Source organism: Dipodomys merriami, unplaced genomic scaffold (genome assembly GCF_024711535.1).
Source record: "Dipodomys merriami isolate MVZ:Mamm:240054 unplaced genomic scaffold, mDipMer1.0.p SCAF_22, whole genome shotgun sequence".
Taxonomy (NCBI): Eukaryota; Metazoa; Chordata; class Mammalia; order Rodentia; family Heteromyidae; genus Dipodomys; species Dipodomys merriami.
The window spans coordinates 16,639,118-16,660,875 of record NW_027203604.1 but is presented as its reverse complement, the minus strand read 5'-3'; the positions used below and the strand labels follow the sequence as shown (position 1 = coordinate 16,660,875).

Here is a 21,758-nt window from a genome sequence, read left to right as displayed (position 1 = left end):
TGTGTGTGTGTGTGTGTGTGTGTGTGTGTGTGTGTGTGTGTGTGTTGTAGGGCTTGAACTCTGAGCCTGGGTGCTGTCCCTGAACTCTTCAGCTCAAGGTGAATACTCTACCACTTGAGCCACAGCATCACTTCCAGTGTTCAGGTAGTTAATTGGAGATAAGAGTCTCACAGATGTTCCTGCCTAGGATGGCTTTGAACTACTATCCTCAGATCTCAACCTCCTGAGTAGTTAGGATTACAGGTGTGAGCCACTGATGCCTGGCTGATACTGGGTTTTGAACTCAGGGGCTTGTGCTTGCTAGGCAGGTGTTTTACCACTTGAGCCACACTTCCATATCTTTCTGTTTTAGTTCATTTTTCAGATAGGGTATTGCACTTTGTCTAGGCTGGTCTTGAAACTATGATCTTCCTACCTCCACCTCCTCAGTAGCCAGGATCATAGGAGTGTAATACCATACTCGGCAGCCCCTTCTAAACACCACTCCGTTGTCTACATGTGATCAGTGGCAAGGTGAGGCCTTCTATTGACATGTATAAACACTTGAGGATTTTCTTGTGTCTTTACTTCAAAAATTAAATTCACTTATTTTTATTATTATTAATTATTATTATTCACATTGGCTGGTACTCTGTGATCTGAGGCATACCTCCAATCCCCACTTACTTCCCATCACCAAGATTTTTTTCTCAGAAGACAAACCAAATTTTATATGCCTAACAACTATGAACTTGAAACCCAGGGACATTCACATGCCTGAGCATCTCCAGCCAACACTCAGCTGAGAGTGAAGGCAAGTCCTGAACTCAAGGAAGTGTGAAGCCAGGGACACCCCATCTCTTGCGTGGAGTTCCACATCCTTACCCTTGGCCGGCCCAGCTGTGACATTGGCTTGGAGTTCTGGCCCATAGGTGATGGTTCGAGCTTGGACACGGAAGAAATAGGTCACTCCCTTGGTGAGGTCTCGTACCTTCAGCCAGCGCTGCCAGTTCCCCTTTACATCCACAGTGACCACCTTGCTCACCCCTGGAACAGCCAAAGGGAAGGAAAGCAGAGGGTGGGGGGCTGAGCGACAGGAAGCAGGTGAGTATCTGTGTGTGTGTATGTCCTGGGGCTTGAACTTGGGGCCTAGGTGCTGTCCCTGAGCTCTTTTGCTCAAGGTTAGTGCTCTATCACTTGAGCCACAGCTCCACTTCCAGCTCTTTTGGTGGTTTATTGGAGATAAGGGTCTCATGGACTTCCCTGCCTAGGACGGCTTTGAACCATGATCCTTAGATCTCAGTCTCCTGAGCAGTTAGGATGGCAGGTGTGAGCCACCAGCACCCGGCTCCCATCTGTTTTTATAACAAGAGAAACAGTCCCTGTGGTTGGTGATGGAAGTATTTTTTTACAATTACGAGGAGTTTAAGTGGTGATCATGGCCAATTTTCAACCCAGATAAGTGTAATTAGAATCTAAGCTTGATAAGTGGTACTAACAAAGGAAAAAAAAATCCAAGCCCATGACACAAGAGGCTGTGCGGACCTCATGAGCCAGCAGGCTGGAGCAGCCCAGCAGCCGGTGAACACCATAGGGAGGGGTGTCACCTGCCTGGCTTCAGGATGGGTTTTCAGAGCCGTACAAAGTCCTGTGTCACTTTGTAGGCAAATGTGAGCCTCCTGATTCAGTCAGGAAGGAAAGAAGAGTGTAGAAAAGATAGAGGAATATGCCTGATCTAGTTAAAAGGTGGCTTCCTCCATGAGGGGTGGGCGGCTTCATTGGGTTGGCTGACCTGTGGATGGTCAGAATCAAATAACTGGAGCAAATCACCCATAGGCCTGCAAGCACAGATAATGGGAGATCCATTTGTTGCCCTCAGAGCCCCCCTCTCCATCCTAAGAATGATGACCGGAGAGACAAGTCTCCCCAGAAAATACGTCACAAAATGCATGATGTGCAAGTGTTGCTGGTGAATTTGCCACAGGAGCATGTTTATCTATGGGGTACAGGGCTCAGGACCACGGAGGATACCTGCAATCCGGGTGGCACCCTACAGCTAGGTCCCCAATGTTATATAAACTAGCACCCCATCTGCATGAGTTTGTTCGCTTATGGCCTGGAGCTCTTGAACTTCAGGGCTATCCTGAAGTGAAATGAGCTGACCAGCATACAAGCCTGCTTACTATGATGGATGATGTAATGGAGATGATATAACTGAGTGACCAGCTGGTGGCTAGTGGGTACAGAGTAGACATGCTGACAAAGGCATGAGTCCCATCCTGGGTGGAACAGCGGATCCATGTTCATTCATCAGTACTCATGATGACACATAATTTAAGACTTACACATTGGCCAGCGATGGTGGCTCAACCAGTAATCTTAGTTACTTAGGAGGTTGAGACCTGGAGGATTACATTTCTAAGTCAAGTGGGTAGAAAAAAGTCTATGAGACTCCATTTTCACATAACCAGCAAAAAAGCTGGACTGAAGGCCTGATTCAAGTGGCAAAGTACCAGCTGTGACTATAAAAGCTAACTAAGAAAGCTGGATTCTTGTGGCTCATGCCTGTAATCCTAGCTACTTAGGAGGCTGAGATCTGAGGATCAAAGCCAGCCCAGGCAATAAAGTCCTTGCAATAAAACCACCAGAAAACCAGAAGTGGTTTTCAAGTGGTAGAGTGCTCGCCTTGAGCTGAAGAGCTCAGGGACAGCGCCCAGGCCCAGAGTTCAAGCACTATGACCGACAAACCTCCCCCACCCCAAAAAACAACAACAACAAAAACAACGAACTAACTAAATAATAAAAGCTAAGAGTGCCAGGCACTGAGTTCAAGCCTCAGTACTGAACTTATAAATTGTTTCTGTCTGGAATTTAATTTTTTTTTTGGGGTCCGGTCGTGGGGCCTGAACTCTGGGCCTGGGCGCTGTCCCTCAGCTCTTCAGCTCAAGGCTAGCGCTCTACCACTTGAGCCACAGCGCCACTTCTGGCTTTTTTCTTTTTGCTTATGTGGTGCTAAGGAATCGAACCCAGGGCCTCATGCATGCAAGGCAAGCGCTCTACCACTGAGCCACCTTCCCAGCCCCTGGAATTTAATATTTTAAAGCCATGGTTGATTTGAGGTAGCCCAAACTGTGGTGTAGGATAATTATTGTATAATTACAAAATGGAGATTTTTAATATTTTGGGGGAAAGTGCAAATACGGAAGATGATATAAATATTGCAGTTTCCCTGAAGGAAGAAGGGATAGTTTGGTTAAATAAGTTTGAATTATATATATATATATATATATATATATAGACACTAACTCAATTTTCAATGACAGGACTGCTCAGAGGACAGATCCTTCTGGGACAGTGAGCAGACGCCATCTTCCACCCCGATCTGGGTACAGAGCACTGAGAAAAGCCCCAGTTGTGGCAGTGCCTCTCATCCTGGGTCCAGCTGCTCAAGCCGGCCATCCAGGACACAGTGCCAGGGTGCTGGAGGACCTGGGCTGCTGTCTAACCCCTTTCACACACCAAGATTATGTTTCAGAGACACCAAAGTGCTTCTCACTACAGTGAGCGGTCAAAGCCATCTGAGAAAATCCTCAAGGTCACCAAAATGTGTGTTTCCAAGCCACTTCACTTTTTGTATTATGCCTTCATTATTACTATTACTATTATTTCATTTTATTTTTATATTTATTATTATTGGTTTTACTGGAGGTTGAACTCAGGGCTACCCATTTGCTAGGCAGCCAATCCACTGCTGAGCCATTCTTCCAGACTTGATTTGTGCTTTTTGTGTGTGTGTGCTTTTTTTTTGTTGAGATAGGGTCTTGCTTCCTGTCTGGGCATGTATTCATGCACAACCAGGATGACAGGCATGCACCACCATGTCTACTTATGGGTTGAAAAGAGGTCTCAGAGAACTTCCTTGGGCTAGAAATGTGATTCCTTTTCTCCAGACTCAGAGTCATACGTAGCTAGAATTAAAATTACACGTATGAATGACTAGTGCCCAGTGAGGGCTGCTTTTTTTTTTTTTCTGGTCCTGGAGGTTGAACTCTGGGCCTAGGTACTGTTGCTTAGCTTTTATGTTGAATCCTGGTACTCTACCACTTAAGCCACAGCTCTACTTTTGCCTTTTTGATGGTTAATTATAGATAAGAGTCTTACTGACTATCTTGTCTGGGCTGGCTTCAAAAATCGCAGTCCTTAGATCTCAGCAACTTGAATAGTTGGGATTACTGGTGTGAGCCACTGATGGCTCACTTGGGACTATTTCCCTCCATATTTGTTTTTGAAAAACAAATGAAAAAAAAAAAAGGAAAAAATCATCCATTTCTGCCCAGAGACCCAGACCTCAACCTCATAGTCTGTTTGGGAAAGGAGTTGCAGGATGACCAGGTCCACAGTGATTTCCATCCACAATCAAGCTGGGTTCTGCCAGAGGTAAAGTTATTCTGCTAGCAACTCTTTTCTGCCTTCATTCTCCCTGGAGCACAAACAAACCCATGTACAGATTTTATAAATTCTATCCCACCAGGAGGTACAGCCAGCCTGGCCTCTCTGCCATCTCAAGTGTGTCAGAATTTTATTTATTTAGTCAATTTTTAAACCATACCCTGCACTACCAAGCCTCAGGGTGCAATCCTATAAAATACTACTGTTTAAAACATTTTTAAAAACATAAAAATAGCTCTGCCATAAAATCAGATTCCCAAGAATCTGGCTCAGTGCTCCAAGGCTCTGGGCTCCAGGCAGAGTGGGACTCTGAGACCCATGGGGCTTGAGTTGAGTAGTGGTGCTCCAGTTACTGGTATTCTGAATGATGATGCTCCCAGGGGGTGGTACTGATGACTGGTGCTCCCAGTGGGGTGGTATTACTGATGGCTAGTGCTCTTAGAGAGGTGGTACTGGTGGCTGGTGCTCCCAGGGGGTGGTGTGGTAATGAAGGTTGGTGCTCCCAAGGGGTGATATTGATGGCTGGTGCTCCCAGGGGGCTAGTACTGATGGTTGGTGCTCCCAGTGGGGTGTGCTCCAGGGGCTTTCAGGGGGTGCTCTGTAGTGACAGAGTCTGGCCAGGGATCAGTTGTACACACAGGATGAGTGAGGGCTGTGTTGGAGGGACCCCACGGGTACTGGCTGTGCTCTCTCTGCTTCCCTTGGCTTCACTGGGCACTGTGTCAGAAAAATCAGTCCAAGCATCTCACCAGCACTCACTTGCAGGAGAAATTGTTGTGTGATCCTCCTCCCCCTGCTCCCCTTCCTCTTCTTTCTCCTCCTCTTCCTGCTCCTCTTCTTCTTCCTTTTCTCCTTCTCCTTCTTCCCACATTTACTACATTTTAAAGATTCTGTCTCCAGCCCTCCCTCCCTTTCCTCTCTCCCTCCCTCCCTCCCTTTCCTCCCTCCCTTTCCTTCCTTCCTCCCTCCCTCCTTCCTTCTTCCTTCCTTCATTCCTTCCTTGGCTTGAACTTAGCACTTGGGCGCTGTCTCTGAGCTTTTTGCTCATTTTGGTGATTAATTGGAGATGAGTCTCATGGAGTTTCCTCCTGGCTTTGAACTCCCATCTTCAGATCTCAGCCTCATGAGTAGCTAGGATTTCAGGCATGAACCAATAGCACCTGGCTCATTTCCTTTACAATCCAGTCAATTTTAGGAGAATAATAAGGACAGTTATTGCTCATTTATTTGAATGTTCCTGTAACTTAATTATCCAGGGCTGAACTACACAGACTCTATAGTGATTTAGAATAGACAAAATAAATAAATTAAAAAAAAATAAAGATTCTGTCTTCAGCCGGGTGGTGGTGGCTCAAGCCTGTAATCCTAACTACTTAGGAAGCTGTGATCTGAGGATCACAGTTCAAAGCTTCCCGGGGGAGGAAAGTCCATGAGATTCTTCTCTCCAATTAGCCACCAAAAAACCAGAAGAGGTGCTGTGGCTCAAATGGTAGAGCGCTCACCTTGAGCTGAAGAGCTCAGGGACAGCAACCAGGCCCAGAGTTCAAGCCCCACAACTGATCAGAAAAAAAAAAAAGAGTCAGGTGCCGGTGGCTCACACCTTTAATACTAGCTACTTAGGAGTCTGAGATCTGAGGATCATGGCTCAAAGCCAGCCCAGGCAGGAAAGTCGATGAGACTCTTCTCCAATAAACCACCAGAAAACGGAAGTGGTGCTGTGTCTCAAGTGGTAGAGTGCTAGCCTTGAGCTGAAGAGCTGAGGGACAGTGCTCAGGCCCAGAGTTCAAGCCCCATGACCCACCCCAAAAAAAAGATTCTGTCTCCAAAACACACTTGGAGTTTATAGCAATTCACACACACACACACACACACACACACACACCCCTCCCCTAACACCCCTCTTTTATCCTTGGTAATCTTCACAAAAGAACCACCATTACTAAAGACAGTGAAGTTAATTTTAGTCCCCCCAAAAGATGCCTGATATATTCTTTATGTTTGCAATTATGTCTCTGAGCAGTGAATGGCATTGGCAGTATTTAGAAACATTGCAAACCGTGTAAGAGGGAGTTATTCTTTCCTAGTTTCCTGTTGGAAAACCTAGAGTCTAGCAAGGAGGAGAAAGAGGAGGGTGTGCCACAGCTGTGCCTGGCCATGGGGAGACATACTAGGGCAGGCTCGGGAGTCAGAGCCTGTGGCTGTTGGGCAGGAGCTGGCCTGGAAAACGGGAGGCAGGACTGCAGAGACTGAGCCTGGTAGCAGGGAGGTCCAGAGAGCCTTCTGGGTTTGGGCCATCATTGTCTCTGGTCCGTGCCCTTTCCCTTGACCAGCATCGACTCTGAGTTCTGGCATTTCTCAGCTACTCCACAGCATCATGTACTCAAGGAGTGTCTGCCTCCTCCTTATCCTCAACCCATAGGTCAGGCGCTCCCTGTCTGCCATTCTGCCCTGAGCCGGTTCTTTGTAGATTGGCAGAGGCAGCAAGTAAGGGACTACTTGGAATGGAAGATCTGGAATCTAAACTCAGCCTGCTACCTTTTCCTGTGTGATGCTGGGCATGATACTAGATCTCTGTTGTCCTGGTTTCCTGTCTGTTCTGAGGTGGCTGGCAGTGTCTCTGGAGAGCAAGGCTGAACTGGAAGCCAGGTCTGTGGTAAGGATACTGCTTGGCTGCTATTGTTGGATGCATTAAGTAAGCAGAGCTCTGCAATCTACACAGAATCCGGGTCCTGTTCTCAACCTCACATATGGCTGGTATCAAACCATGCCAAATCCAGGCTCTTGAAAAGGCTGCCATTCACCTTGGCTCGTGCTCTGCTGAGCAGACCTCTGCCAGGGCTGGCCCTAGGGGATCATCCTGGCTGGGCTCAGCCCTGTGACTGCAGCACTCGGTGAGTCTTTGCTGGAGAAGCAGGTTCTATGTGGTCCCTGCATGCGCCTGTGGACCATCTGCAGGGTTCTCAGGAAAATCTGTGTGGTGGCCAGGTTCCACACACAGTGGGAGGATCGGAATATCCCACGTGCTGATGCTTTGAGGTTGGCTTGTTTTGTTTCTTTTGGGAGGGAGGAACAAGCCTCCTAAGCACTGGGATTACAGGCGTGCCCTCTGTGCCTGGCTCTGCAGATGTATGTTTGATCACTGGTGCAGTCACAATGGCTGTACCAGCCCCAAGTTATCACAGGGAGTGACCCTGAGTGACAATCCAGGGCCCAGGTGGTGTAAGCACTAGGGTGATGCTCTCAGCCACTGCTCCTAGGGGAAGGGCCGAGGAGGGGCTCAGAAGCAGGTAGAGCTAATGCATCTGGGGGAAGCCCTCTTGTGCAGCAGACTTCCATTGGTCCCATTTGGTCCCAGACTGTTGTTGGTCTTCTATTGGCTGATCTTCCTTCACTCTGTGTGGCAGCCTGGGCCTTGTTCTGACAGAGTCCTAACAAAAGCATCCATCCATGCAGGTGAATGGTCAGGTGGGAAAAAACTGCTGCCATCTGTAGTGGGTGGGGACTCCTGCGGCTCACAGGTCCCCAGAGGGTACTGGGAGTTGGTTGGTGAGCTCTGTCCCAAGCCAGCCTGTGGCCTGCTGTCTGAGGCCAAGCAGGTAGCCTCTCCACTGACTGGACCAGGGACAGAGGCGTGGGGTGTGGTGGGGTCTGTGTGGGAGTAGAGGAGGCCTGGGGGCCCTGGAGCTGAGTACTAGGGTCATGGTGCTGGGCCAGGCACTTCCTGCCACCAGTGCTGTGGGATCTGCCATGAGGTGCGCACAGGAGGTTGGGATCAGACAACAGGTCAGACACCAGGGGTCTGGCTGGCTTGTTTCCAACCACGAGGGCTGCCAGGCACTCAGAGCTCAGCCCCCTCCTGCTCCGGGCACAGAAGCCAGGGATATCCAGCATAGATGGAAAGAAGGAGCCAGCTCTCTCAGTGCTGGTGACAGCTGGTCTTAGCACTTGTGAACACAGGCGAAAATGGTTGTGACTCATGTGATCACACCTGTCATCACCCTGGAGGGACAAGGCCACACCCAGCTGTGCAGCCAGCAATTTGGAATATGCGATGCCTTAAGGAATCCTTGGAGCCTGTTTCTCTCTGTAACCTTCACAGTTCAGAAACACGAGGCCTCCTGACATCTCCCCCCACCCTCCACCGTGGCAGTCCAGATCTCCACACAGGGACTGGCCCACTGGGTTCCATTCTCACCTCTCCTAGCTCTCAAGATGCAGCTCTCGAGGGGCACAGGAATGAAAGGGTCCCAGCCTACTTTCTCCATAAAAAGCTAACAAATGAAAAACAATTAAAAAAAAAAAGCAAACGAGTGGTCCTTGTGCAATACAGGGCCAGCCTGGCACTGAGTGCCCATGACTGTGCCACTCTTGGCGGGTCTGTGTCTACAGTCCACAGACAGCTACAGGTGTGCGGAACACTGGGAGCATAGGTGCTTGGCCATACCTTTCAAATGCTCTGACTTTCCTATGGAGGCAGAAACAGAAATCCTGGCCCCAGCAGGAGAACTCAGCAGTGTGGGGGACTCCCCTACTCTGGGAGGCTGGGGTGATGGCAGGTTTATAGAAACCCAGGTGCAGAAGTGCCTGAGGTGGAGATCACAAACACACTTTGCAGAGTGTCTCCTGTGGTGCAGAATTTCCCACTGATCCACAGAGCTCCCCACCCGGAGAGCAGCTGCTTCCACGGCAAAACATGAAGAGCCCAGGCCTGCAGGCCCAGGGAAGACGGGGGGGGGGGGGGTGAGGGGGGAGAGGGAGGGGGTGTGGGGGAGGGTCGTGACCTGGCATGAGGGACAGGCAGCTACTAATCTGAAATGACTCTGAACAGGAAGGACCTGTGGATTGACTAGCCATGGCGTTCATAATTATTCATGTGAACATCAGATGTAGTTTGTGTGTCCTGCGAAAGATGTCTGTGCCCTGGGCTTGGGTGTGATGTGAATCTATTTGTGTGTGTGTGTGTGTGTGTGTGTGTGTGTGTGTGTGTGTGTGTGTGTGTGTGTGTGTGTGTGTGTGTGTGTGTGTGTGTGTGTGTGTGTGTGTGTGTGTGTGTGTGTGTGTGTGTGTGTGTGTGTGTGTGCGCTCAAGCAAGAGCCTGTGTGTCAGGGAAGATGTGGGACCTGGGCAGGGAGCATGGCAAGGTCTCTGGGAATTCTCATTGTGCAGGGAGGAGGGGTGAGTGGCTGGTCACATGCCCCAGGCCCTGGGGAGAACAACATGCCCTGGCAACGGCGACATCAGTTGGGGTCTCCCAGTGCCCTCTTGGGTTCTGAAATCCATGTGTAAAGATCACCCCCAATGCCATGTGCCGAAGATCACCTGTGGCCTCCCACATGCTGCTCTTTTTCTTGCTCAGATTTCCACATCTGATTTGGGATGCAGTTCAGAACTGACGATGCAAGAGTACCGGGTTATGGTTTATTGGGAGCATTTTTTCATTCTTAGCATGTCATAAAATAACGATGAATCTTACAGTCGATGGCATCTTAGATCCAATGAAATAAAATCCAGTGCTTAAATGCCCTCCTTCAAATCAACCCTGTTTCATCTGAATGTGCTTGTTTTAAAAGGAAACTTTTATCACAGCTTTAAATGGAGAGCCAATATTATTTGATGTGTTGGATATATATATATATATATTTTTTTCCTCCTAGACATTAAATAATCTATAATTTTACAGTCTGCCTGTACATATTACTCTGGGCTGTGGGGCAGAAACTTCTGGATTTGTCTCTGGGCACATAGTAGGGTGATGAACACATGTTTCAGAAGCCTTAGTGGATTACATGAATAATATAGTAGATCAGAGAGATGGCTATGCAAGGAATTAAAACACCACCAGAGACAGCCACACTTCCATGTGGCAGGTACACTAGCACCTGCTGTGTGAGCGAGCTGTGGGGCCTTGCTTCATTTCCTTTCTTGGCCTTGTGTCCAGTCTGGGCACATTCCACCGGCTCCTCCTTCCATCAACATCTCTAACCCCCTCCTCTCTCCTGCCCACCTTCCCCGGCAGCAGCCCCTCTTCCACAACTTGTGCAGGCTCCACAGCAGCCCCCATTCACCCACCAGGGGACCCCTGCCACCCACCCATCCCAAAGCCATTCGCATCCCCTCCTTTGACCCATCTACTGTTCATTCTTGGCCTTTGCCTTTTCTTTGTGTTTAAAGTATCCCCCTCACTGCGCACAGGGGCTGTTTCTGATTGATCTAGGGAGTTTGGAGGGATCAATAGCTCTCTTTCCATACTGTGGTATTTAGACTTCAGTATTTAGCTGGGCGTTGGGGGGTGGGGGTAGGGGTCCAGCCCATTCAGTAGTTCCTCTGGCCTGCTGCTTGCCCTGCTGCTCTCCCACACCATGCGCTGCCTCTATTGGGGGCCTTTGCTGCCACTTGGGGGTGGTCTTTCCTGTCCTGTTGGTGGCCCAACATCCTTCCTGACACCCCAGGCTCTTCTGGGACTCAGACGATAGCGTCTCACGTGAGTGATCTCAGCCCTCTGCTTCACAGCACCAGTCACGGGCACACGTGGGCATGTAGCTGTAAGTATGTGCACACTGCATCTCTGTCCTGGCACATAATCGAGCTACATGGAAGAGAGAGAGGGTCTCGGGCATGAATCAGTCTGGATCTTTGCTCTCCTGGGTGCATGGATTCTTGCTTCTGGAGCAGCACTTGGCTGCCAGTTGAGGAACTGATGGAAAAAAGAGAGGCCGGCGGCTGTCTAGGATCAACAGCTATTGGTGTCTCTGGGGATGCTGATGACATCCTAAGGGCCAACACTGCCCATGTCAGTCCAAGTGGACCTGAGGTGGTGAGGTCAATGACCACTATGACAGGAACACTATGAGGAAGGGGACAGACGCATCGAGTGTCGCACACCAGGTCAGGGGACATGCATGGCACCCTCCCATAAGCAAGATCATGCTGGGCCCAGAGCCCAAAGGCCTGTGCAGTTCAGCCTCTTCTTCACCTATTGAGCTTCTAGAAGGTTCCCTGCCCAAAAGTGAAACCAAGCAGCCTCATTATGTGGATTGCGGAGTGCCACAGCTCTCCCCAGACTTACCCTGGACAGGTGCTAGCGGCTCGTACACCACGCGATAGCCCTGCAGGACCCCATTGGCCGCCAGGGGCTCACCCCAGGAAACGTTGAGTGTAGTAGATGTTATTTCTGAGAAAGCCAAGTAGCTGGGAGCCCCAGGAGCTGGAAGCAGAGAGCACAAAGAGACTGTCACTCCTGCTCCTTTATGGATCATGCACACGTCTGTGCCCTCATCTAGAAGAGAGAATGTGATTAGGTGTAGAAGTCTAAATGGCACAGGATGAAAAGGAGCTTCATTGATCACCTCCGAACTCCCCAGGATCAATCAGAAGCACAGGCCCTCCTGAGAAGAGCAGGAGAATCCACGGAGTTTAAACACAAAGGAGAGGAGAGACGAACTGTCAAAGGCATACAAATGAATAATAGATGGAAACAGAAAAGGAAATGCAGATAGTTCTGGTTCCAATCGTGGCTGCAAGATTCTGAGGGTCCTGCCATGCTCTCTTTCAGAGAGATGGAGCTCTGTGGTGGATGGAGCCTTTCTTCCTTTCCTCCCCTTCCCTCTCCTGCCCTCCCTCACCCCCTCTCCTCCATGGGGTCCTGGAGGTCTCAGAGGACAGCCTGTCTCTCCATCTCAATTTCTCTGACACTGTGGGTCTGAGCCCTGTTGGAATGAGGGTGAGAGGAGGCTGGCAGAGCCATGGGAGCTGCTGGCGGAAGCAGAAAGTTGAGGTGCAGCTACAGGCAACTCAGGGCTTGCTCCTGTACCCTCTGCCTTGGCTATGTGCAGGCAGCATGACACCTGGCCTCCGCTTGACCCCTGCTGCTCAGAAACTCTCCAGAAGCAGTGTCTCCCTTCCTCCTTGCTCCTCTTCTATCCCTGGCTCCTTCAGCCTCAGAACTTCCCAGGCACTGGGCCCCAGTTGAGCTCCAAACCCTGCCCTCTGTGAGTCTCCCCATGCCCTTCTGGCTCAGATTCTCCCACAGGCATGCACATTCCCTTGTGAGGGAGTACAGCTGGCCTGGGGGCCTCCTCCTGCTTGGCCTCTGTCCCCATGTCCTTTGAACCATGATGTGTGACAGAGAGGTGACTGCTGAGCTGTGCTGGGGGTGACCTATGGGCCTCCAAACTCAGGAGAGCCTAGCCTTGAGGCCTGGCCTCAATGTAGAAGGAGCTCTGCCCAGGCATCTGAACACACTGTCTCCACAGCTTCTAGAAGGGGCTAGATAGGACCTGGTTGTTCAGAAATGAGGTGACGCTGCTGACCCCAGGTCCTGCCTCCCTTTGCTGCTTTCCAGAACTTCTGAGAAAACATACATTGCTCCAACTTGTCTAACACTGACTTAGCACACCACATGGTCTGGGGGCCAGACACCAGGGAACAGGAAGTCTTACCTGGCTCCACCTCCCCTGTGCCCTAACCACAGGACAGAGAGCTGTGGAGACCAGGAGAAAGTAAGATTCATTCTCCCTGGGGAACCCAGCACTGGTTGACCTCAAACTGATAAACTGGTCCAACTGAACCCCGGGGAAATGACCCCCCCCAACTCACCAGCCTGGTGGGTGCGTCCCTGGCGAGGCTTGCTCTTGGGCCCATCACCTGCTGCATTGAAGGCAGAGATGCTGACCAGGTACTTGGTGTGGCTGGTGAGGTTCTTCAGCTTCACCATGGGTTCAGGGAGGAACAGGACCTTCATCTTCTCAGTTTCATTCTGGCTGTCTGCCTCCCAGTAGTAAATCTGTGAGGAGGAGCACAGGCTGGGGGTGGGCTCTGGGGAAGCTGAGCCCAAGGATGGGGAGCGGGGTCACCTTCTCCCAGGGGACAGGTAGCAGCAGAGGCCGGTGTGACAGATGTGTGTCTAATAGGCTGGACAATGGTCAGTGATTCTGAGTTGCTTATCTGGGGCTTAAGGGTACTTGCCTAATTACACTGTTCAAGATGGGGGTCTGAGGGTGGGAGAGCTCTTTTCCTTTAGCTGCCAGGAGCAACAGCTACCCAGGCCTGGCCTCCCATGTGGTTAGGATCCCACGCACAGGCTGCTAAATTTGGCTTGTTGGTTGAGATGGAATCTTGTTTTTTTTTTTTGTCCAGACTAGCCTCAGACTATGATCCTCCCAAATGATGTATCCTATAATTACAGGCATGAGCCACCATGCCTGTAACATCTAAGATTCTGATCAGTGGAGCAAAAGTACTTGGGAAATTAAAACACAACAAAGAGGCAAACAAACAACTGGAAAGAGACCCACACTTCTTCTCAGTTGCCGCTGAGATTCTCACACGGAAACCTGATGTCCCAGCTCAAAGGTTTGAATTGGTTGCCAGAATGACTTCCTAGACAGCTGGCTGGGAGCCTGTGCCCAGCCTATGCCACCTAGACTGCCCGAAAAGACACCACCAGTTGGAGGCCCCGCTGGCTCTGTGAGCCTGAGTGTGAGCTGGGCCATGGGAGCAACATGAAGAGGCTCCCAGGCCATGCCCGTGCTGGCATAGGTCCCACAGGTGAAGTTGCTGACTTCCACATGCAGGAGACAGGTGCACATCTGTCTGCAGAGCGGACCATGGAAGGCTCGTGGCGTACACTGGCCATGCTAACGTGAGATCAATATCCCAGCTCAATGTCTTTATCATTAAGGAAATGAAAAAACATATTTTGGACATCCATAAATGGCACCTTGCCTAGGAGCTCACAGGACTTCCCATTACCTCGTTAATCACTGTAACAACTGGGCCGTGGAGGAAGGTATTAATTTTCATAAAATACCTACAAAAATCATTTTTAAATGGACATTTAATTGGTCCGATAGTCATCGGGGCAGGCTGTCCCTGGCAATCTGAAAACTGATCAACTGGGCCTCTACCTGGCCAAACAGGGAGATTAATTCTGGGGAAGGATGGGGGGCATTTTCACTGGATTTTTTTCCTCTGGGGATGTTTCACAGGTGTGCAGGGCTCTTAAGCTCTCCCAGCAACAAAGTCTTGAGGATAAGAAGCAGCAGCAGTGTGGAGCTCCATACCCGCTGGATAAAGCTCTCATTGGCACTGTGGCTGTCTTTCTTTCCCTCCATCTCTATAGCCATTTAGCTACTGTGGGCCTGGACTATATTAGTGGGGGTGGTCCTCAAACGGGTTCCATGCCACATGGGAACTTGTTAGAAACGCAATTCTTAGCTTCCCTGCATGGAGAGAGAGCTAGTCAGTGTGCATTAATGACCACGGGCAGTGTTAAGATGGGCAATCTGTTCTTTTGAGGACATCTCATCTCCTGTTATTCTCAGAGAAGGTGCTGGAAACTGGAGTGGGCACTGGATTCCTTCAGCAGGATGGACAAGCCCAGAGCATCTTTGGGTGAGCCTACCCCCCACCCCCGCTCCCAGGGTTGGTCCCCAAGCCAGGCAGATTTCCTTCCCAGTGGCGGCCCCTGGCTGCTTGTGCTAGCCAGGTGCCCACCACTAAGAAAGCAGCAGGGCCCTGGGAGCCTGGGCAGCGGCGCTGGAGCTTGCCTTGTAGCCCTGGATGTTCCCGTTCTGGCTCTCTGGGGGTGGGGGCTCCCATGTGATCTCCAGCTGGCTGGCAGAAAGCGGGGTCACTTGGATGTTCTGTGGGGCCATCGCAGGGGCTGAGGAAAGAAGAGTGCACTGTGTGAATGGGGGTCCCTGAGGGGGTCCCTCAGCGCAGCTCCCCCACCCCAGCTGGTGCGCACAAGTCCTAGTTCCATGAGAGATTCTGCTTCAGACATAGCCCTGGCCTGGGAGGCCTGCGGACCACGCCGTCCCCAGCTCCTAACCCTGTCCTTGCTGCTCTGAGCCCTTTATTACCAGGGAATGCTGTGTAGTCTCTCAGAACATTCTTCTTCTTCTTTTTTTTTTTTGCCAGTCCTGGGGTTTGAACTCTGGGCCTGGGAGCTGTCCCTGAGCTCCTTTTTTGTGGGTCCAGTCATGGGGCCTGAACTCTGGGCCTGGGCGCTGTCCCTCAGCTCTTCAGCTCAAGGCTAGCGCTCTACCACTTGAGCTACAGCGCCACTTCTGGCTTTTTTCTTTTTGCATATGTGGTGCTGAGGAATCGAACCCAGGGCCTCATGCATCCAAAGCAAGTGCTTTACCACTGAGCCACCTTCCCAGCCCCTCCCTGAGCTTCTTTTTGCTCAAGGCTAGCACTCTACCACTTGCACCATAGCACCACTTCTTTTTCTAAGCTGTTTATTGGAGATAAGAGTCTCACAGACTTTCCTGCCTGGGCTGGCTTCAAACCATGATCCTCAGATGGCAACCTCCAGAGAAGCTAGGATGACAGGCTTGAGCCACCAGCGCCTGGCTTCTCAGAACATTCTTAAATGCACACACCAAAATATGTAGAACTGGAAAGTGAATGGGTCCTACTGAGACACAGTCAGCAGAGTCAGGAAACAGACATGCCAGGGCACTGTGCACGGGCTACCAGTGCTCAGACCTGAATGGGCCGCCCCAGAGGCTCAACAGGGCTGAGGGCACAGGAGAGGGCAGCAGAGACCTAAGGCTCCTTGGATGAGGGGCACCACCAGGACTGGGCCATCCCTGCTTTCAGACAGAGGTGACAGGAAAGAGAGCCACCGGTGCTGCTATGACCAGTGCAGGTGGCCCACTGTGACACCCATGTTGGAGGTGAAGTGTCTGCAGAGATGACCCTTCAAGCAGACAGGGAGTCAGGTTTCTGAGAACATGGTTCCTTTTCAGATCTGAGCACCAAGTCTGCCCTCCTCTCGCCATCCCTCCTCCCACCATTGGGGCACCGTGTCCTGTCACAGGCACATGGAGCATGCAAAGACAGAGATGACTATTGAGGACATGTGGTGGTCCCCATCCCTTGACACAGCACTTAAGGATTTGTGAGCAATGCAGAGAGCACAGGGTCCCGTGGCTGGATCATCGCTGTCCCAGGCCTGTGCCTCACGCTGCGCATGAACACTTTCTCATGACACTTTGTTTTCTGTCTCCTGGAAGCTAGTTCCTTCTCTTGGAAGCAGTCTGGGCAGCCAGATTGGTGAGCTGTGTGGCATTATCTTGGGGGCCTGACTCTGAAGAGGCCTTACCCTAGAGGCCTAGGATTGTTGGCTGCCTTTTTGGGTTTTTTTTTTTTTTTGGGTTCTTGTTGTTGTGCCAGTACTGGATCTTGAACTCAGGGCATGGGTACCTGTCCTTTTGCTTTTTAGTTCAAGGCCAGTGCTGTACTATTTGAGCCATCGCTCCACTTCTGGCTTTTTGGTGGTTAATCAGAGATAAAAGTCTCACAGAGAGCTGGGTGCTGGAAGCTCTTGCCTGTAATCATAGCTACTCAGGAGACTTAGGCCTGATGATTGTGGTTCGAAACCAGCCCTGGCAGGAAAGTCTGTTAGACTCTATCTCCAATTTGTGGTTACACAAAAAGCTGTGGCTCAAGTGGTAGAGTGCCAGCTTTGAGTATAAAAGCTCAAGGACAACACCCAGGCCCAGAATTCAAGCCCTAGGGCCAGCAAAAAAAAAAAAAAAAAAAAAAAAAAAAGAAAGAAAAAGAAAAAAAAAGAAAGAAAAAGAAAAAGAAAAAAAGGCTCACAGACTTTCCTGTTAGGGTTGGCTTTGAACTTTGATCCTCAGATCTCAGCATCCTGAGTAGCAGGTATGAGCCATTGCCACTTGGCTACCTTTTTTTTTTTCTTTTGAGTTGGTCATGGTTCTGGACCTGGGCGCTGTCCCTCAGCTCTTCAGCTCAAGGCTTGAGCTCTACCACTTGAGCCACAGTACCACTTCTGCTTTTTCTGCTTATATGGTACTGAGGAATCGAACCCAGGGCCTCATGCATTCAAGGCAAGCACTCTACCACTGAGCCACCTTCCAGCCCCTTGGCTTCCTTTTGTTTCAAATCTGTTTATAGGAGGCCACAAAGCAGCCACTGTGAGGAGACGGCCCAGTACCCTGGCTCTACTGCTGAGAAGGACCCCTGAGTCATCTCTTCCCTGAGAGCCCCTCCCCACTTCCACTTCCCCCTGCACCCCGCCCCCCACATGGAATAAAATAGTAATTAACACCCGCTCAGCCTGACACCAACTATTTATTTTGTTCTAACTGTGTGCTTTCTGGATTATCACTGCCCACCCTGCCGCTAATGGAAATGTTAATAACCCACACCAGGTTGTTGTGACAGATGCTCAGCCTCATTATCAGAAATTCTTATTTACCGCTCCATTAAACAACAGAATCCCACAAAAAAACAATTCAATCAAAACTAACTGGAAGAATTTTAACAGCCACATTAATAATCTAAAACATAAATAAAGTTAATGTCTTCTGCATGTTTGCCATCGGCAACTCTGCTGCCAAATTACTGTTGTACAATTAAAATGTGAAAGGCAGAATTGAGCGCGGCCATTACCCCGGGAGTTGGTTGGGGGCTCCCCCAACACCCCCAAGGTTTTTCTTTTCACAGAGTCAGGCCCAGGGCTGTCACAGCCCTGGACTCAGTCTGCAGGAACTGGTGAAAAGCAGGAGCTCCAGGCCAGCCCCTGCAATCAGTGGCTGGACGGCCACACACAAGCTGGATGAGCTGGCTGGAGGAGGGATCCGGGAGCTGGCTTGGGTGGAAGCAATGCTCTTCCATACCCGCCAGAGCTAGCTATGCCAGCTACACACAGCTTCCTGTTGTGAGAATGCTGCAGGTAACAATGGAGCTTTTGTTGACGACACATGCAGAGAGGAGAGAAACAAATACATGTAAACACAGAGCAAAGCTTGTCAGCTCCGAGACTATCCTCCCACGCCCCCTCCTGCAAGCTGCTGGGCTGCAGCCTGACAGAGAACCCAACTTGCAGGAAGGCCTGCATCTTCCCCCATCACCAATGCAACCCTCATCCAAACAGAGCACGCATGGCTAGGAACGCTAGATTGCTCCTAAGTCCTTATTGTCCCGAGTCCTTATTGAGTCTCACTGTTCTCTCACCTAAACATTTGTGGTGTACGGAGCACATGGCTATCAGCTTGTGGGTTGTGTGTCTTTGTGTGTATGTGTATGTGTTCTGGTAGTAGGGCTTGAACTCAGGGCCTGGGCACTGTCCCTGAGTTTCTTTCTTTTTTTGGGGGGGGGGGTTCCGTCGTGGGGCCTGAGCTCTGGGCCTGGGCGCTGTCCCTCAGCTCTTCAGCTCAAGGCAAGTGCTCTCCACTTGAGACATAGCACCACTTCTGGCCTTTTTTTCCCCCTGCTTATGTGGTACTGAGGAATCGAACCCAGGGCCTCATGCATGCAAGGCAATTGCTCTACACTGAGCCACCTTCCCAGCTCGAGTTTCTTTTGCTCAAGTTAGCCCTCTACCAGTTGAGGGCTAACCTCACATAGCACCACTTCTGGCTTTTTCTATGCATGCATGCTATCTAGACAAGCACTCTTACCACTGAGCCACATTCTCAGCCCCGGAAGACACACCTTAACAGTGGGCTTCATACTTCTGACAGTTTACGGCCTTCTCCTGGGGTCTGGATGGACCATGAGGAAGAGGAGTGGGGAGCTACATAGGGCCTTTGGTGAGGGAGTGAAGGCTGGAGCCCAAGGGAAACTCAGAGCTGTGGGAATTATATCTACAGTGAGAAGGATGTCTGTTTATTAATTAATTCATTAATTCTCTAATTCAGAATGCTCACTGGCCTACACTACAGTAAACATTGGGTTGAGATCCTTGTTAATGTTTTATTATAACGAAATAAGTGATTCTTTAAGATATTATTTTTAATTTTTAAAATTTTTATTTATTTTTTGTGCTGGTCCTGGGGATGGAACTCAGAGCCCGTACATGTTGAGCTTATCTGCTCAACACTAGAATTCTATCACTTGAGTCACAGCTCCATTTCTGGCTTTTTGGTAGTTTATTGGAAATAAGAGTTCATGGACTTTCCTGGGCTGGCTTTGAACCATGGTGCTCAAATCTCAGCCTCCTGAGTAGCTAAGATTATAGGTGTGAGCCACCAGTGCCCAGCCATATATGTGTGTGTATGTGTGTATGTGTATATGTGTATGTGTGTATGTGTATATGTGTATATATGTGTGTGTATGTGTATATATGTATGTGTGTGTATGTGTGTGTGTGTGTGTGTGTGTGTGTGTGTGTGTGTGTGCGCCGGTACTGGGACTTGAACTCAGTGCCTCTTGCTTTCCTTTAGTTGTTTTATTCAAGGCTAGTGCTTTGCTACTTGAGCCACACCTCCACTTCTGGCTCTTTGCTGTTTAATTAGAGATAAGAATCTCTTAGATTTGTCTGCCTAAGTTGGTCTTGAACAAGGATTCTCAGACCTGAGCCTTGTAAGCAGTTAGGATTACAGGTACAAGACATTGGTGCCTGGCTAATAAATGACTATGACCAAAAAAAATTCTACATTTGTCAATTCATTTTTAATTTCATCAACATTTTCCTGGTCAAATACTGACTCCCAGCTGAAATACACAGGAAACAGGATGCTCTGATCTAATTTACTTTCTCAGCAAGCTCTGCCAACACATCTGCTCTCCGGAGTGGGCTGTCTGGGGACAGACTCCGGATCCCAGTAAGAACATGGCCTCTGGGGCCTTCTCCAGGCCTAGACAAGGTTCAAATAAGACATACTGCTTCAACTCAGCAGGGGACAAGTCAAACCTGGAGACAGAGAGCCCAGAGAGTGAAGGCAGGGAAACAAGCAAACAGGGACCCCAGAGCCACCATGGGAGAGGCCACCAGGATGGGATATCAAAGGCTCAGTGCCCCAGGTGGCCCAGGCAGCCCTGCACCCTTCTTCCAGGTCCCTTAGGGTATAAACAGAGCTTCCACTAGCGCCAGACAGTAATCATTGACAAGCTTACTACGTACAATTCCAAGAATACCTATAATGCATGTGACAGACAAAAGCCATGCTTGCTCCCCACCCAGGGATCCTGCCTCTTCAGAATTGTCCAGGACTTCAGGAAGGTGGCAGTGGAGGTGATGTGTAGCTTGCCACTGCTGGAATCATGGGAATCCCTGGAGAGCTGGTAGCTGGTGTGTGTATGAGGGAGCTTTCTGCCATGGAGAAACCCTTTCAGGGCTTTGCCTGCCTCTTTCAAGCCTCTTGACACTCAATGCCCTCATTACACAGATGGAAAAACCAAGGCCCAGAGACATGAGCTTGCCATCAAGTTCAAACCTGAGCAGCCTGGCCCTGTGGCCTCCCTCCACAGAGACTCTGGCACAAGGCCTGGAGTCCACGCACAGTTCCACATCCCTTTCCAGTTCCTGACCTTTCCTCTGCGCTCCAAACTCCCGATCCTTCCTTCCTCTTATGACTCTATTTGCCAAACCAGAGAACCAAAAACCGCTCTAGGACACCCCACAAGGAAAAATCAGGGATCCAGGCACAAAGCCATTCTCCATCCATGTGGTTAGAGCCTGACACAGGCAGTAGAGCTGTCCCATGCCATCATGGAACGCGTGACAGGCTCCCAGCCTTCAGACCTGTGTTCATCTGAGTGATGCTGGACATGCGGCTTCTATCTCTGAACCTGGTTCATCATTTGTAGAAGAAAAACCAACCTTAAAGTTTTCTTAGATAAAGTGAAAGGAAATTACCTAGGTGAGGGAGGGACCTCAGGCTCTCCAGGACCTCTGGGCCTGGGTTTCTGTTCCTATGCGCATCTTCTCTGAAAGAAGGGGGCCATCTCTGGTCCCCTCTCTTCCCTGCCTGGGAACCTGCCCAGGGAGGAGGGGGAGCAGAGGGGCACGATCCCCCAGGCCATGCCCTTGGGAGGCTCCAAGTAACCACCCCAGTGTGTGGACTGCAGGAAGGTCTGATCTTCCTGATGTAGGAGCTAGGCAGAGAGTCTGGAAACCCAACGCTGAGAATGGCTTGGATCAAAAGTAAAATCAGATCCTAGCCTGCCGACATTGGTGGGATGATTTCGGGTATATCTAGCAGGGTCAGGATGACCAATAGCCTACACAGGCCTCTGAAAATGATCACTGTGGTCTGACTCTCTCTGACTATCATGGCTGTGAGGAGGAGGAAGAGGACATACGAACCCAGCTTTCTAGGTCTGCAACACCCCCCCCCCCCATGTCTGTAGACCCCGATGAGAGCTCAAGGTCTTGGGATATCTGGTATAGCCACTCTTTGAGCCTGAAGGGGCACTTTGGCTTGGCTTTTGTTTTACAGTCATGAATCTACTCCTGCCTTAGTCCCTTCTGGGCATGTCCTCACATTCTTTCTCTAACAAGATGAAGAACTTCCTGACACTCGGATTCTATGATCTAAGCTTGGTAAACCTGCAGGGACTCATTCCTT

General features: G+C 50.1%; 1 protein-coding gene across 4 annotated transcripts in view; it reads right to left on the bottom strand.

Annotated features, from left to right (window-relative positions):
- Sdk1 (sidekick cell adhesion molecule 1) overlaps window positions 1-21,758 on the bottom strand; it is an 824,227-nt gene that overhangs the window by 38,461 nt on the left and 764,008 nt on the right. For all 4 annotated transcript variants that reach the window (XM_070033470.1, XM_070033473.1, XM_070033471.1 and 1 more), the window contains 4 exons: window positions 14,976-15,091; window positions 13,024-13,210; window positions 11,495-11,632; window positions 865-1,026 (listed from right to left, as the gene is read on the bottom strand). In XM_070033470.1, coding sequence (XP_069889571.1) covers window positions 865-1,026; window positions 11,495-11,632; window positions 13,024-13,210; window positions 14,976-15,091 — 603 coding nt within the window. The remainder of the gene's footprint in view (window positions 1-864; window positions 1,027-11,494; window positions 11,633-13,023; window positions 13,211-14,975; window positions 15,092-21,758) is intronic.